This window comes from Arvicola amphibius, chromosome 10 (genome assembly GCF_903992535.2).
Source record: "Arvicola amphibius chromosome 10, mArvAmp1.2, whole genome shotgun sequence".
Classification (NCBI taxonomy): Eukaryota; Metazoa; Chordata; class Mammalia; order Rodentia; family Cricetidae; genus Arvicola; species Arvicola amphibius.
Genome location: NC_052056.1, coordinates 2,274,932 through 2,289,888, shown reverse-complemented (window position 1 = coordinate 2,289,888; position 14,957 = coordinate 2,274,932). Strand labels below are relative to the sequence as shown.

Here is a 14,957-nt window from a genome sequence, read left to right as displayed (position 1 = left end):
TCTTAAGGATGAACACACTTTGAGTGTGACACCGGCACTAAAGAAAGTCGGAGGGAGCTCAGGCCGGCCAGGCGCAGGCTGTTCAGCGGTGCCGTTTGTAATTTTAGAAAAAAAAAAACCAAACACGCACACACATTTTTTTTTTTTTTAAGAAAAAAAAATACCACTACAAGAATTCTGCTTTTTATTTCTTGAAGTTCACCTGAAAATGACACTAGTGGATGTTGTTTGTGCTTGTCCTCCTCTTTGAAATGTCATTTGTTGGACCAGGTTCAGTGTAAAACCATGTGAAGAGCATCACCATGCATCTAAGCCTGCTAATTTTTCATAGTGGTTCTTATGTGTGTTCATGAGACCATGTTATGTGTTTTTATTTAAAGCATTTCAAATGAAGTGTGCTGTGTAGGTGGAGCAGTGAAGCAAGGTGAGGTCTGATCAGTTCATTTGAACTGACATTCATTTGGCTCATGAAGTTACAAGACAGAGTTCTGCCAAGTCTCAGTGTTTATCTTTTGTTTTTTTTTTTTTGAGACATAGTCTCTCAATGTAGTCCTGGCTGTTCTGGAACTCTCTCCATAGGCCAGGCTGGCCTTGAACCCACAGAGGTCCACCAGCCTCTGTCTCCCAAATACTGGGATTAAAGGTGTGTGCTGCTTCACCTGGCTCCAAGTCTGTTTTTGAAGCACTTTTCCTAGTTACAGTATTGGCCAGTGCTGATAGCCTAGGTTCTGGGGAGCCATAGCACAGAGAAGCTACAAGCTAGTAGCAGCACATATCTCTGCACATCTGGCTGACCTGGAACTCAATACGGAGACCAGGCTGACCTGGAACTTGCAGGGATTCACTTGTCTCTGTCTCCTAGCTGCTGGGATTAAAGGCACAGCACTGGGCTTTGAAGGATCATATTTATATTCTTATGTGTCCTAGTAATCTCATAAACAGCTTGTTCTTTTGGCTGACTGTACTGTGAATAGGACGAGCGTCAGATGGAGCACCACCCGAGCAGCAGACGCTGCAGACTTACACGGCACCAGGGTGACTTGGCTGGGTATATAGAGGGCACAGTGGTGTGCAGCAGTAGGCATTGCCAGCATTGGCCTGCCCGTCCGCTCCAGCATCCCCACCCCTCAGCAAACACTTGGTCTACAGATCAGTCGAGGATCTGAGGAGGTTGGGACGGCACTGGAAGCTGCAGAATCTGGGCTCGCTTCAGGAGCTCGGCACTCGGGGTTGGGGAGGGCATGCTTGCACCTTGGTCCTTTGTAGTGAGCTGCCATCTGGAACGGTGCTTATGCGGTGCTTACGTCATCCAGACCTAGGCCTCTCCAGGGATGTGTGATGTCAGCTGACTGCAGGAAAACAGTGACAGAGGGTTAGTTTGTTCCCACGTTAGTGCCCCACATGCATAATGTAAGACTGCTCGTGTCCCCACGTGTATAATGTAAGACTGCTCGTGTCCCCACGTGTATAATGTAAGACTGCTCGTGTCCCCACGTGTATAATGTGTGTAAGACTGAGTGGGGGATATCACTGTGTCTCTCCCCCCAGAATTGTATTTGTTTAAAAATGGGTAATAAACATTGAATTAACCAGGGAAAGGTGCAGCAGAAAGCGACTCTGTCCCTCTGCCCTGTCAGTTCTCCACGCTCCACTGCTACCTGCTTCCAAGGGTTCTCCAAGATGCCTGTTTATGAATGTTGCTGTGTATGCACTTTAAAAACCGATGAAAGGAAAAAACCTGAAAAACTAAAATTAATTTTCTTTAATTTTAATTTTTTTGAGGCAGAGTCTTCCTGTGCAGCCCTGGCTGGCCTGGAACCCACCATGAAGAATACCCCTCTGCCTCCTGAGTGTTGAGATGTGGGTGAGAGTGGCCACAGGCGGCAGCAGCATCACCCCTCGGCAGGCACCGAGCCATTGGTGCTAATATACACTAGCGTATGAACATCCGGAGACAGTTGCTCCTTTAGCGAAGTGAAGGCGAGTTACCCAGTGTAGGTGGGAACCCCGACCCTTTATAGCTCCAGCAAAAGCTCTTCGAACTGAGCAGCTAGCTCCAGCATACAGTGGTTTCAGGACAAGGTTAAGAGGAAAGATCATTATGTAACAAAAGAGTAATATATCTCAACAACAACAAAAAATACAGCCTCCTATACAGGCACAGATTGGCTCACTAAGGCAGGGCACTCAGGAGACCACCGGCAATGAGCATGAGGCAGAGCGTGAATCCCTGTACTATCTTTTTGAGTCTGATGGCTGTCTTGCTGCCAGTGCCTCTTCCATGACGTTTTGACAGCAGTCCTGCTGACAGAGTTTGTATGCCTCAGGCTGAGCAAGAGTCGCTGTGAGTCCCAGATCTCCAAGCTCTGTAAATAAACCGGTCTGCCTGAAGAGTGGATGTTTTTTGCCTTCATAGTAAAGGTGTAAGTTTGTATTTAAAATGTTACCATTAGGCTCCAAAGCTACAGAGAAACCCTGTATCGGAAAAAAAAAAAAAAAAAAAAAAAAAAAAAAAAAAAAAAAAAAAAAATGTTACCATTAATCAAGGTACAGTGGATTATTTTATTAGATACCAATAAATTACCCAAATTAACCACAGTCCACTCAAGTACTAAAACAGACACTATGTAAACCCTCACAGGTAAGTAAGATTAAAGGCACGTAACTAGTATATAAACCAGAATGTATTAGGCCTCTGTTGCATTTAAATAACCGTTTTCCTGTTTCCTTTGGCGGGTGAGGCCTGGATGGACCGCACCATGGTGGCTCTGGAGTCCCCAAAGGCGTTGCTGGCAGAGGCCTGGCTAGGTCCGAGCTGCTGGGCCTTGCCGGCCACCTCGCCGTTGGTGGGGCCACTCCTGCCCGCGAAGCCTGCACCGAACAGCTCCTCCATGAGGCTGCTCTTCTTGTCCCGGAAGGCAGTCTCCTTGGCTTTGACCCTGGTGGCCTTGCCGAAGGAGGGCTCGTAGCTGGCGGGCTCCAGCCGCAAGTCCTGGTCGCTGCGGTGCTTGCCCATGCCATGGCGGCAACGTGGGCTGCCTGAGGCATGCCCACAGGACGTGGGCAGCCCGTGGTGCAGGTTCTCAGTGGCCTCTGTGAAGGAGTAGTGCTTCCTTGGCCGAGGGGTCTTGTTTGGGGCCGGCCCAGGCTCCACATCATCTGCCACTCCCTCCTGGGCCACCTCAGCCACCTCAGCCACATCCCTGGCTGGAACCTCGCCCTCTGGGTCTGCAGGGGCCACGCTTTCCCTTGCAATTGGCTCTACTTCTGGTGGGATGACTTTGTTTTCTTCATCTTCCCTTTTCTCTTCTTGCTTCCTAAGAGTTTCCAGAGAGGCTTGTGGTTTTGGGTATTCGATCTCCTTTGATAAATCTGCATTAGAAAGATTAAGATTAAGTGCCCTCAAACAAGAAATAGATTTTAGAAGCAACTCCCCCCCACCCCCTCATGGTGCAGTGGCTGAGGGAACAAGCTGAGGGCTTGAGTTCTACCCCCAAAACTTGCCCGTGGGGCCGAGGCAAGAGTCGGGCCTGAGCATTGGTGGTGGGCCAGTCTAGGCTAACTCGTAGCTAGCTTTGTTCAGTCAGAGCCCTGCTTTGAAGCAATGAGGCCGAGAGCAGTGGAGGAAGAAGACATGGTGGCCTGCCCGGTTCTCAAACGATGTATTTGGGGCTGAGAGTATAACTCGGTAATAGAATACTTACTTAGCATGCCTAAGGTGCCTGCCGGGTTTGATGCCCCAGCTCCATAAAACCAACCAGCTTGAGAGAGAGAGAAACCTTAGTGGGTTTCCATTTCAGGATGGCGTGTTAGCACACCTCCCGAGACTTCAGACATGTCACTGAAATGTACAGGAGGTGAATACTCACAGGACACTAACACAGAAGGGCTCATTGTTAATAAGCTTTCCTAGACTGTTCTAAATAAATGGGAATTAGGAAAAGAAGAAAATTTATCTATGTACAAATACTAAGAAAATCTTCCCTCGATGGTACTCATCAAACAGGAATCATTTCCGTCCGAAGCTGAGGGGCTGGCCCAGTGATAGCTGTGTAGGTAGTTTCTAGTGGGATTTAAGTGACAACGTCCTTCAGCCCAGCACTTCCATCAGAAGGCTGCAGGGGGTGCAGACAGCAAGCACGCTATCCATCCAACTCTGCAAATGTGCGGGGGAGGGGAGTTAAGGGCAGCGTGCTGCTGTGGGGTTCTGGGTAACTGTGGGCAGGTGGCCTTATGGGAATGACGATTCTACACTAGAACAGGAGCTCAGGGATTTTGTATTTGTTCCTGCTGCTGCTGCTGCTGCTGGTGTGTGTGTGTGTGTGTGTGTGTGTGTACGCGTGTGTGCACACACACCGAGAACCATGCCTCACCATAGTATATGCTCAAATAGAATTTGTCAAATGAACAAATAAATTTTCCAAGTGGATTGAAAATAAGTGGAAAGGGCTGGGGAGATGGAGAGACGGCTCAGGGTAAGAGCACGGGCTGCTCTTCCAGAGGGCCTGGGTTTAATACCCAGCACCCACATGGCAGCTCACAACTGTCTGTAACTCTAATTCCAGGGGAGCCATCATGCTAGGCATTGTGTGTGGGACACATCTCTCTGCATGCAGGCAAAATACCCATATACCTAAAATCTTTTTAAAAAAAGATTTATCATGTATATAATAATCTGCCTTCATGTATGCTTGCAGGCCAGAAAAGGGCGCCAAGTCTCATTATAGATGGTTGTGAGCCACCATGTGGTTGCTGGGAATTGAACTCAGAACCTCTGGAAGAGCAGCCAGTGCTCTTAACCTCTAAGCCATCTCTCCAACCCCATACAATACATCTTAAAAAGTGGAAAAACTGACTACCAAGCCTGGGAAATGCAGCTGCCAAAGTTGTTACCTAAACATCAGTATGGCCCTTCAGGTCCTCCCCCAGCTCTGCCCTCAGGCCTGAGGAAAGGTGTGGACTCTGGGCTTGCTCACCTCCCGCTTAGCCTTGACAGGTTCCCCCGGCTCAGCTGTCAGCAGTGATGAGATACAAAACCACTGTCTTCAACATTATGAGGGAAACGGTAGCTGATGTGGGATTCCCCCCTGGATGCTGTGAATGTGTTTATACTGTTGGTTAATAAAGAAGCTGCTTTGGCCTATGGCAGGGCAGAATAGAGCTAGGTGGGAAAACTAAACTGAATGTAGAGAGAGAGAAGATGGAGTCAGAGAGATGCCATGTAGCTGCAAGAACCTTACTGGTAAACCATGAGCCTCATGGTAAAATATAAAATAATAGAAATGGGTTATTTAAAATGTAAGAACTAGTTAGATTCAACGCAGTGCCCATCAAAATCCCAGCAAAATTCTTCAAAGACCTTGAAAGAACGGCACTCAACTTCATATGGAAAAGCAAAAAACCCAGGATAGCCAAAACAATCCTGTACAATAAAATAACTTCTGGAAGCATCACAATCCCTGACTTTAAACTTTACTACAGAGCTACAGTACTAAAAACAGCCTGGTACTTGGCATAAGAACAGACAGGAGGAACAATGGAACTGAGTAGAAAACTCAGCTATCAATTCACACATCTCCGAACACCTGATCTTTGATAAAGAAGCAAAAAATACTAAATGGAAAAAAGAAAGCATATTTAATAAGTGGTGCTGGCATAACTGGATATCAATATGTAGAAGAATGAAAATAGACCCATATCAATCACCATGCACAAAACTCAAGTCCAAAGACCTCAACATAAAGCCAGACACACTGAACCTTATAGAAGAGAAAGTGGGAAGTACACTTAAATGTATTGGCACAGGGAACCACTTCCTAAATATAACCCCAACAGCACAGACACTGAGAGAAACAATTAATAAATGGGACCTCCTGAAACTGAAAAGCTTCTGTAAAGCAAAGGACACGGTCAACAAGACAAAACGACAGCCTACAGAATGGGAAAAGATCTTCACCAACCCCACATCAGACCTTGGGTCTGATCTCCAAAAATACAAAGAACTCAAGAAATTGGACACCAAAAGATCACATAATTCAATAAAAAAATGGAGTACAGACCTAAATAGAGAACTCTCAACAGAAGAATTTAAAATGACTGAAAGACAAGGAAATGTTCAACATCCTAGTCATCAGAGAAATGCAAATCAAAACAACTCTGAGATTCCATCTTACACCTGTAAGAATGGCCAAGACCAAAAAACACTGATGACAACTTATGCTGGAGAGGTTGTGGGAAAAAGGGAACACTTCTGCATTGCTGGTAGGAGTGCAAGCTGGTACAACCCCTTTGGATATCAGTGTGGCAATTTCTCAGAAAATTAGGAAACAACCTTCCTCAAGACCCAGTAATACCACTTTTGGGTATATATCCAAAGGATGCTCAGTCGTGCCACAAGGACACGTGCTCAACTATGTTCATAGCAGCTTTGTCATAGCCAGAACCTGGAAACAACCTCAATGCCCCTTGACTGAAGAATGAATAAGAAAAATGTGGTTCATTTACACAATGGAGTACTACATAGCAGGAAAAAATAACTACAGCTTGAAATTTGCGGGCAAATGGATGGATCTAGGAAACATAATATTGAGTGAGGTAACCCAGACCCAGAAAGACAAATATAATATGCACTCACTCATAATTGACTTTTAGACATAAAGCAAAGAAAAACTAGCCTACAAACCACAATCCCAGAGAACTTAGATAACAATGAGGACAGTAAGAGAGACTTACATAGATCTAATCTACATGGGAAGTAGAAAGTAGAAAAAGCCAAGATCTTTTGAGTAAATTGGGAGCATGGGGGACCTTGGGGGAGGACTGAAGGAGGGGAAGAGGCAGGAAGGTGAGCAGAGAAAAATGTAGAGCTCAATAAATATCAATAAAAATGTATGTATATATCTATATATCTTTATCTATCTATCTATCTATCTATCTATCTATCTATCTATCTATCTATCTATCTCTAGAAATATGCCTAAGTCATTAGCCAAACAGTGTTGTAATTAATATAGTTTCTGTGTGATTATTCAGGTCTGGGTGGCTGAGAAATCAAAGCAGAGTCTCCATTTACAAATAACCTAGACTTTTTACCTCTGTGATTATCATCTGTGTGGGTCTAAGAGTGACACTCCAGATGAAAGACACAGATCTGCCCAATGGCCACCTGTCCCCAAGAAGCTCTAGGAGGTGGTTGCTGAGCTGAGCTGAGGGCGTGGTTTATGAACAGATTCAGTGGAGGAGCAGGTGGGCATTGAACTTGTGGGGGATGCTGGGAGATTCCCAGCCACATCCCTGCAGCAGCCGGGCCAGGACCAACCCCCACATCTCCACTCCCCTTTCCCTCCGGGCTCCTCTGTACCAGGGGAGCTAGTCCTCTGCCTAGAGGACCGACCCCGCTCAGCCTGCAGCCTACAGCCTGGCTGGCTGAGGCTTCTCACACCCACAGACGCTCTGGACGCTCTGAGCACCCCTTTCACTCTCTGCCTCTTCCTGTCTTGGCTCTGCCCACAGGAGCCCCGGCAGAGGCTGTGGACCTACTGACTTTTGTGTTTTCCAAGCTAATTCATGACCTTGCCCACTGAGTGTGCTCTGAACTTGTGGTGAGGCCCATTATGCATGGCAGGAGACTTTGTTTTTGGTTTTTGAGGTAGGGTTTCCTAGTAGCTATGGAGCCAGTCTGGAGCTCACTCTGTAGACCAGGCTGTCCTCGAAGTCACAGAGATCTGCCTGCCTCTGTCTCCCGAGTGCTGGGATTGAAGGCGCGCGCCACCAGTGCCCAGCGGGCAGGAGACTTTTTAAAACTGTTCAGTTACCTTCATAGTTTCGCTTAGACTCCTCTTGTTTTGGTAGTTTACACATATAGCAAGAAATGTCATGGTTTATTTCAGTTGATTTTTCTTTATGACCAATGTTTCCTGTTGTCTTTTTACCCTATAATTTAGAAAAGCAGTAAAAAGTGCATGTTTATAATTTTAAATTACATTTTTTAAATAAAAATTTTAAAATGATTTATTATGTATACAGTGTTCTTCCTGCATGTTTGCCTGCAGGCCAGAAGAGGGCACCAGATCTCACTATAGATGGTTGTGAACCATGCGAGGCATGTTGTTGCTGGGAATTGAACTCAGAACCTCTGGAAGAGCAGCCAGTGCCCTTAACCTCTGAGCCATCTCTCCAATCTCTCCAGCCTCTTAAATTATATCTTTATATAATGAATATCTAAATTTTCTAAATAAATATCAGTGTTTTTTGTATACAATAAATGACTGCTTTTAGCTACTCCCCTCCCCCAGGGTTTCTTGAGTAACAATCCTGGCTATCCTGGAACTCAGGCCCGTCTTGAACTCACGGAGATCCGCCTGCCTCTTCCTCCCGAGTGCTGATATTCTTGTTAAGACTTTCAGAACAATGCAAGACTGTGGAGCTCACATACCTTTGCTGTACACAGTGGCACATCTGACTTTTGGGTTTCCTGGTGTCTCATATTTACAGATGGCAAACTTTTTCTGTCTGCTTGTACTGATTTTGTTGAAGAAACTATAAAATGGGTAGATTGTAGGTGAGAAACATTTAATGTTGAGAAGCTACACTGATTTAGACTATGACGTAGCGCTGAAGCGGGCAGCACATCGTAGGGTTCGCCTCTTGCCCGTCTCTGCTTTATTCGAGGCCTCAGGCTCTGCCATCGCAGAGTTAAGGGGAAGCCAGGAGGCTCTGGGATGAGGCAGAACTGCTGCTCTGCTTCTCTGGTGGTTGTGCGAGGCCAAGCTACTGCCGCACCATGTCAGAGCTCCTGAAGCCTGGTGACTAGATTGTCCATGACGTGAACAAGAGCCATGGGCACTGGAAGCAGACTTCACTGAATCGTTCATGTTGACAGCAGACACACCATCTTTTCTGGTAGGCATTACTCAGGATTATAATCCAGAGTGAATGGAGACCGAGAAAACCAACCTGGCTGCTTCTCTGCACAGAGCCTGAGGCTGGGAGGAGAGCAGGGCCCATGAACACATTTGTCTTGTTACAGTGGACTGCAGGGCAGGAGCACTGGCCGGGAGCACTATGCTGAACGAAGGGAACTGGTACAGAACAGTGCTGTGTATGGAGTTCGAGAGTGAGAACTCGGTGCCTGCTCAGGCCTCAGGGACCTTGCTGTGCATGTGATCTGACCCAAGTGATGGTTACACGGGTACATGTCATAAAATGTTCAGAGGCTCCACACTGGCTTATTGATCTCCTTAGAAGGCTGCGTTTGGCAGTCCCTTTGCTTCTGAGCCCTGTGGGAACTAGAGCGTTCTGGTTCTTTGGACAGTATCATAACTCTATTTTCCTACAATCACCAAATGCATTCCAGTGCCCAGTCAAGCGGCTGTTAAAGATTTTCTATATAAATTAGGAAACTATGCCCAGATACTTAAAAATAACTTTTGAGCAAAAGAGACTAAAACCTACCTTTTGGGTAATCTTCCTTTTCATGTAAGTTCTTAAGTATTCGATTAGTGTAGATGTTTTTAATTTCCAGCTCGCGGTCCTTCTCCTAAGAAGAGCCACAGTGTCAGTCTCCCATAAACACCTGCTTTACAACCTTGACTTAAAAGAGAAAAGCATTGTGGCTATAGCAGCACTGGCTACATGCTGTAATTTAAAAGTGAAGCAAAGTCAAAATCTACCCACACCTAGTGACCACAGTATCGGATAGTGGAGATGAAGCTCTCACCCCAGCTCCTGTCGGGGCTGCGCACACCGTGTGGGGTAGGTAAGGCCGGTAACAGGAAGGCCACTGCTTAGCTCTAAACCCCAAAATTAATGTTTTTGAATAATGGCAAAACAAAAGCTTTCTAAGTCTTAACTTGTTGGGGGTAAGAAAGGAACTAAGACCTTAAATGCACCTCTTGAATTGTATGTTGAGACGAGCCTGTGGTCCCCATGTCAGTGAAGGAAACCTTACAGACCTCCGTATGTCTGAGTCGTAGAGCATAGGCTTTATATTCTTAAAAAGTTTTTAAGAAATTATCTTTATGAGTGTTTTGCCTGCATGCATATATGTGCACCGTGTGTGAGCCTGGTATCTGCGGAGGCAACAAGAGGGGATTAGACTCTGTGGACCTGGAGTTGTAGATGTGTGAGCTGCCATGTGGGTGCTGCACTGAACCTGGGTCCTCTGTAAGAGCAGCCAATGCTCCTAACCACTCAGGTGCTGCTCCAGTCCTTTATTTAATCATAAAATTTTATTTTGATATGTACATACATGCATAAGAAATATCTTTTCTAAAATATATGTTTTCAGAAACAAAGTATTATGGTCCACTTCCTCCTTTCTGCTTTCTTATATTTTAACATTTAGCTCAGAGATCAGAAACACCAACAGTTATGGTTGTGACATCCTAAGCCCATGGAGGCCAGGAGGCAGTGCTGGGTCTCCTGGACCTAGTTAAGTAAAAATGGTTGTAAGCCACTGTGTGGGTGCTAGGAGCCAAACCTAAGTCCTGTGCAAAAACAGCAGCAAGTGCTCATAACTGAAGAGCCGTCTCCCAGCCCTAGAGTGATCTCACCCACCGCTTTAGGTGAAGATTTGGTGTTTACCGGAACAAACATGTTGCTTTCTGGAAAGCTCATCCTGTCTTTTCGTTTGATATTTACGTAGTTTAGCAGAGAGGATGCAGGGTTGAGTGCAGTCAGAAGGAAGCAACACAAGGGACAGTCCTCCTTCGGGCTTAGAAGAGAGGTTCAAGGTCCATATGATGGAGCTGGGCCACACCAAGGCAGCAGTTTTGGAACACAACCCAGGGTACTTGTGTGATTGGTCAACAGAAAAAGAAAGATGGACCATAGATGACAGCACATGTCACGCATGATTGTGGGATATCCACAGTGAATATGACCCCTGCGCTCCTAGGAAATAAAACCAACTCAGGGTGAGAGGAGGCGGCAGCATCTTGCTAGGTTCTCCCCAGGGCTTGCCTGCACGACCAAGGTCATAGCATCTCCCTTAGCTGTGGAAGACTGACATCCATTGAGAGTGTTGCTTCCTTCATTGGCCTTTTGTGTTTGAAGTTCTCAGGCATGGTTTCTATGATGTGTTTTTATTATACCCAGTTACCCATGTGCTCCTAATTTATTTGTGGGAATAATACTAGTTTTGCATGATGGCTCATGCTCAACTTTTGCTTAGTAAAGTGGAGTCACCCAGAATGAGGCACAGCCTGAAGTCACTGTGCTATATGGAGTGGCTTAGAGTGGGCAGTCTGAACTCCACACTAGACAGTACACAGCTCAGACAACCTACACTCTCCACACCACTGTCTCCAACTCCACTCCCAGCCTGGAGTACTTTAATCAAATTCTACTTTTTAACCTAACCTGTTGGTATGTCAGGGTCTACAGTAGAAGCCTCAGCGCCCTCATCAGACCTCAGCGCCCTCATCAGACCTCAGCGCCCTCATCAGACCTCAGCGCCCTCATCAGACCTCAGCGCCCTCATCAGACCTCAGCGCCCTCAGACCTCAGCGCCCTCATCAGACCTCAGCGCCCTCATCAGACCTCAGCGCCCTCATCAGACCTCAGCGCCCTCAGACCTCAGCGCCCTCATCAGACCTCAGCGCCCTCATCAGACCTCAGCGCCCTCAGACCTCAGCGCCCTCATCAGACCTCAGCGCCCTCATCAGACCTCAGCGCCCTCAGACCTCAGCGCCCTCAGAACTCAGCGCCCTCAGAACTCAGCGCCCTCAGACCTCAGCGCCATCATCAGACCTCAGCGCCCTCAGACCTCAGCGCCCTCAGACCTCAGCGCCCTCATCAGAACTCAGCGCCCTCATCAGACCTCAGCGCCATCAGATCTAGTCTCACATTTTTGCCGTTGTCTTTCAGTGTTTTCAGAGTTAGTTTGAAATGATCCAGTCGAGGTGCCCAGTACTGTGTGGAGTCACCTGGTGTTCTCTAGCTGAGGGCGGCACAAGCAGCTTACTGTGTGCTTACTGCTTGTGCGTGGCAGACATGGGCAGAGGAGAGGTGGGTGCTGCTAACAGCTTCTCTGTGGAGCCCTTTACGTACTCCTCAGAGCTGTGTGTGGCCTGGCATGAGCTTTACACCAGGGAGGGCTTGCTTTATGGATTCTCTTTTGTCATCTGAGAGGCAATTACTAGCCATTGACTGCCACGATTAATTCACTGTGAACTTTTTGCTAACTGGAATGATTTATAAGGAGGAATGGCCCTTCTCACCGTTGGGTTACTAAGAGTTCACACAGGAAAGGTAAAAACAGTGGCTTTTTCAAAAATGATGTTAAAATCACGAACAATAGTTCTGTGCCCCATGTGGGAAGTTCTGTGGCCCGCCCTTGTGCTCTCTCTTCTGCACACTGTTATCTCTTTTTGGTATGTGTGAATGTGTGTGTTTTGAGACAGAATCTCACATTGTTATCTTTTTTTGGTGTGTGTAAATGTGTGTGTGTTTGACATGGAATCTCACTAAAGAGCCCAGTTGGCATAGATCTTGCTATCTAGCCCAGGTGTGGCCTCAAACTCATAATCCTCCAGCCTTTGCCTGCCAAGTGCTGAGACTGTGTTAGTCACCACACCTGACAGTTTTCCTCTAAATATCAGTCAACATACAGTCTGTACACTCCATGTGTGTACAGTTGACTGACACTCGGATGTGCATGTACACCTGACACTATGGAATGACACTGTACATGTACACATGACACAGTTGAATGACCTCTGTGTGTATATGTGTCATGTTTTATCCTTTAAGCTGTTGAATGCCCACCCTGATTTCACATCTGTGCTTATCAGTGGTGCAGGTGTAAACACAGGTATTGGAGTGTGTTTTTGTATGTAGACTTCATTTCCTTTAGGCGTGTATCCGTGCTGTTGCTGCTGACATAGCCCTTCTGTTTGAAGCCCTCTGAGGAGCCGTCACCACCCTCACGGCTCAGCTAACTACATTCCCACCAGCAGGTCTTCCCCTCTGCATCCTTGGCTGCATTTTCCTGTGGTAACAGCCTCCTGCTAGGGTGGAGTGGGATCCCATGGCAATAACGACATGTGTTGTCTTGATGAATAAAGATATGAACAGTTTTTATATTTTTGTATCATTTGAATTTCTTCTTTGAAAAGTGTCTATTCAAGTTATTCTACTTAATTATTTTAAATGTGTGTGTGTGTGTGTGTGTGCGTGTTTATGTGTAGCACATCATGTGGAGCCGAGCAGATGAGAAGAGGTAGAGTTACAGCTGGGTGTCAACTGCCATGTGGTGCTGGGGCCCAGAGCCAGGTCCTCTGCGTCAGCAGTGAGCACTCTTAACTGCTGAGCCATCTTTATGTTGGGTGGCTCACAGTGGACCAGACTCCAACTTGAGAGGCTCTGATGTGCCTCTCTGACCTCCTTGGGCACTATTCTTACGATTACAAGCCCACACTCTCACACACAAATGTACACACAATTATAAATTAAAAACAGGACTGGGAAGATGGCTCAGTGGTTAAGAGCACTTGCTGCTCTTCCAGAGGATCTGAGTTCAGGTCCCAGCACCCATATCAGGGGTTTCACAACTGCCTGTAACTCCAGTTCCAACACCTCTTTCCAGGCTCTGTGCATACTCACATAAATTATCTACACACAGGAACATGCATAAACACATAATCTAAAAGTAAAATAAATCTAAAAAATGTTTTAAAAGACTCACATTCTTAATTTTTTACATTTTATTTATTGTTTGTGTTTGTATTTATGTGTACGTATGTATATGTGTGTGTATATGTATGTATGTATGTATGTATGTGCACATGCATGCCACTGTGTATGTGTTGAGGTCAGAGAACTACTTGGAGGCTCCTTTTCTCCCTGACCACCTGGGTCCCAGGGTTCTAACTCAGGTTGTAAGGCTAAGCAGCAAGCCCTTTTGCCATGCCAGCCCTATTTTTTGAGACAGAGTCTCACATAGCCCAGGCTGACTTTCAGCTACTCATTCCCATCTCCACCACATCTGGTACTGCAAGTGAAACTACTGGCTTTGCATCTGTTAAGTTGGAAACTCGAGCTCATGCATACCTTGTAAATGCATCACCGATGGGCTACATCTCAAGTACAGCCCATCTCTTAAATAAACTTAAGGGCCATTAGACTTACTCTGAAAGTTACTGTGCTTTGATTTCTAAGTTAAAAACATTAGAATGTTGTTGGATGTACTGGTGTTCGCTGTTGTGAAGGAGCAGTGAAGACAGATAGTCTTATGAAGAGAGGGTGAGTTTTTCTAACCACAGTGCACAGCGGTCAGGCTTCTCACTCTCTCTCCTCCATCTGTTCACTATCGTCTGAAGAAACAACTTGAAGACATCTACATAGGTGTAGGTACTATGGTGTTTGGACAGGCGCGTTGCGATGGTGTTTGGACAGGCGCGTTGCGATGGTGTTTGGACAGGCGCGTTGCGATGGTGTTTGGACAGGCGCGTTGCGATGGTGTTTGGACAGGCGTGTTGCGATGGTGTTTGGACAGGCGTGTTGTGATGGTGTTTGGACAGGCGCGTTGCGATGGTGTTTGGACAGGCGCGTTGCGATGGTGTTTGGACAGGCGTGTTGTGATGGTGTTTGGACAGGCGTGTTGCGATGGTGTTTGGACAGGCGTGTTGCGATGGTGTTTGGACAGGCGCGTTGTGATGGTGTTTGGACAGGCGCGTTGCGATGGTGTTTGGACAGGCGCGTTGTGATGGTGTTTGGACAGACAGACACGCTGTTTTGGAAGAAATACCTTAAGCTTCTGCTGCAGCTGTCGCACTTCTACCTGCAGAGTCTTTGTTGCTGTTTGGGCTGTTAATGTCTTCCGGTTTTCTTTGGCCAACTGCCGACCAAAAGATCGATTGTTCAGCCTCAGCTGTTTTTCCAAGTTCTGAAAACAGTATATATTTCAACTACTCTGCAGCCAGCGTGGAGTCATGAAACTTGACTGCAATGAAACG

General features: G+C 46.4%; 1 protein-coding gene across 1 annotated transcript in view; it reads right to left on the bottom strand.

The window, feature by feature from the left end:
* Window positions 1–2,704: 2,704 nt before the first annotated feature.
* Window positions 2,705–14,957, bottom strand: part of Lca5l (lebercilin LCA5 like) — a 30,590-nt gene continuing 18,337 nt past the window's right edge. Inside the window, exons 6-10 of the mRNA XM_038345372.1 lie at window positions 14,750–14,887; window positions 9,454–9,538; window positions 8,435–8,538; window positions 7,815–7,932; window positions 2,705–3,372 (exon numbers count right to left, since the gene is read on the bottom strand). Coding sequence (XP_038201300.1) covers window positions 2,705–3,372; window positions 7,815–7,932; window positions 8,435–8,538; window positions 9,454–9,538; window positions 14,750–14,887 — 1,113 coding nt within the window. The remainder of the gene's footprint in view (window positions 3,373–7,814; window positions 7,933–8,434; window positions 8,539–9,453; window positions 9,539–14,749; window positions 14,888–14,957) is intronic.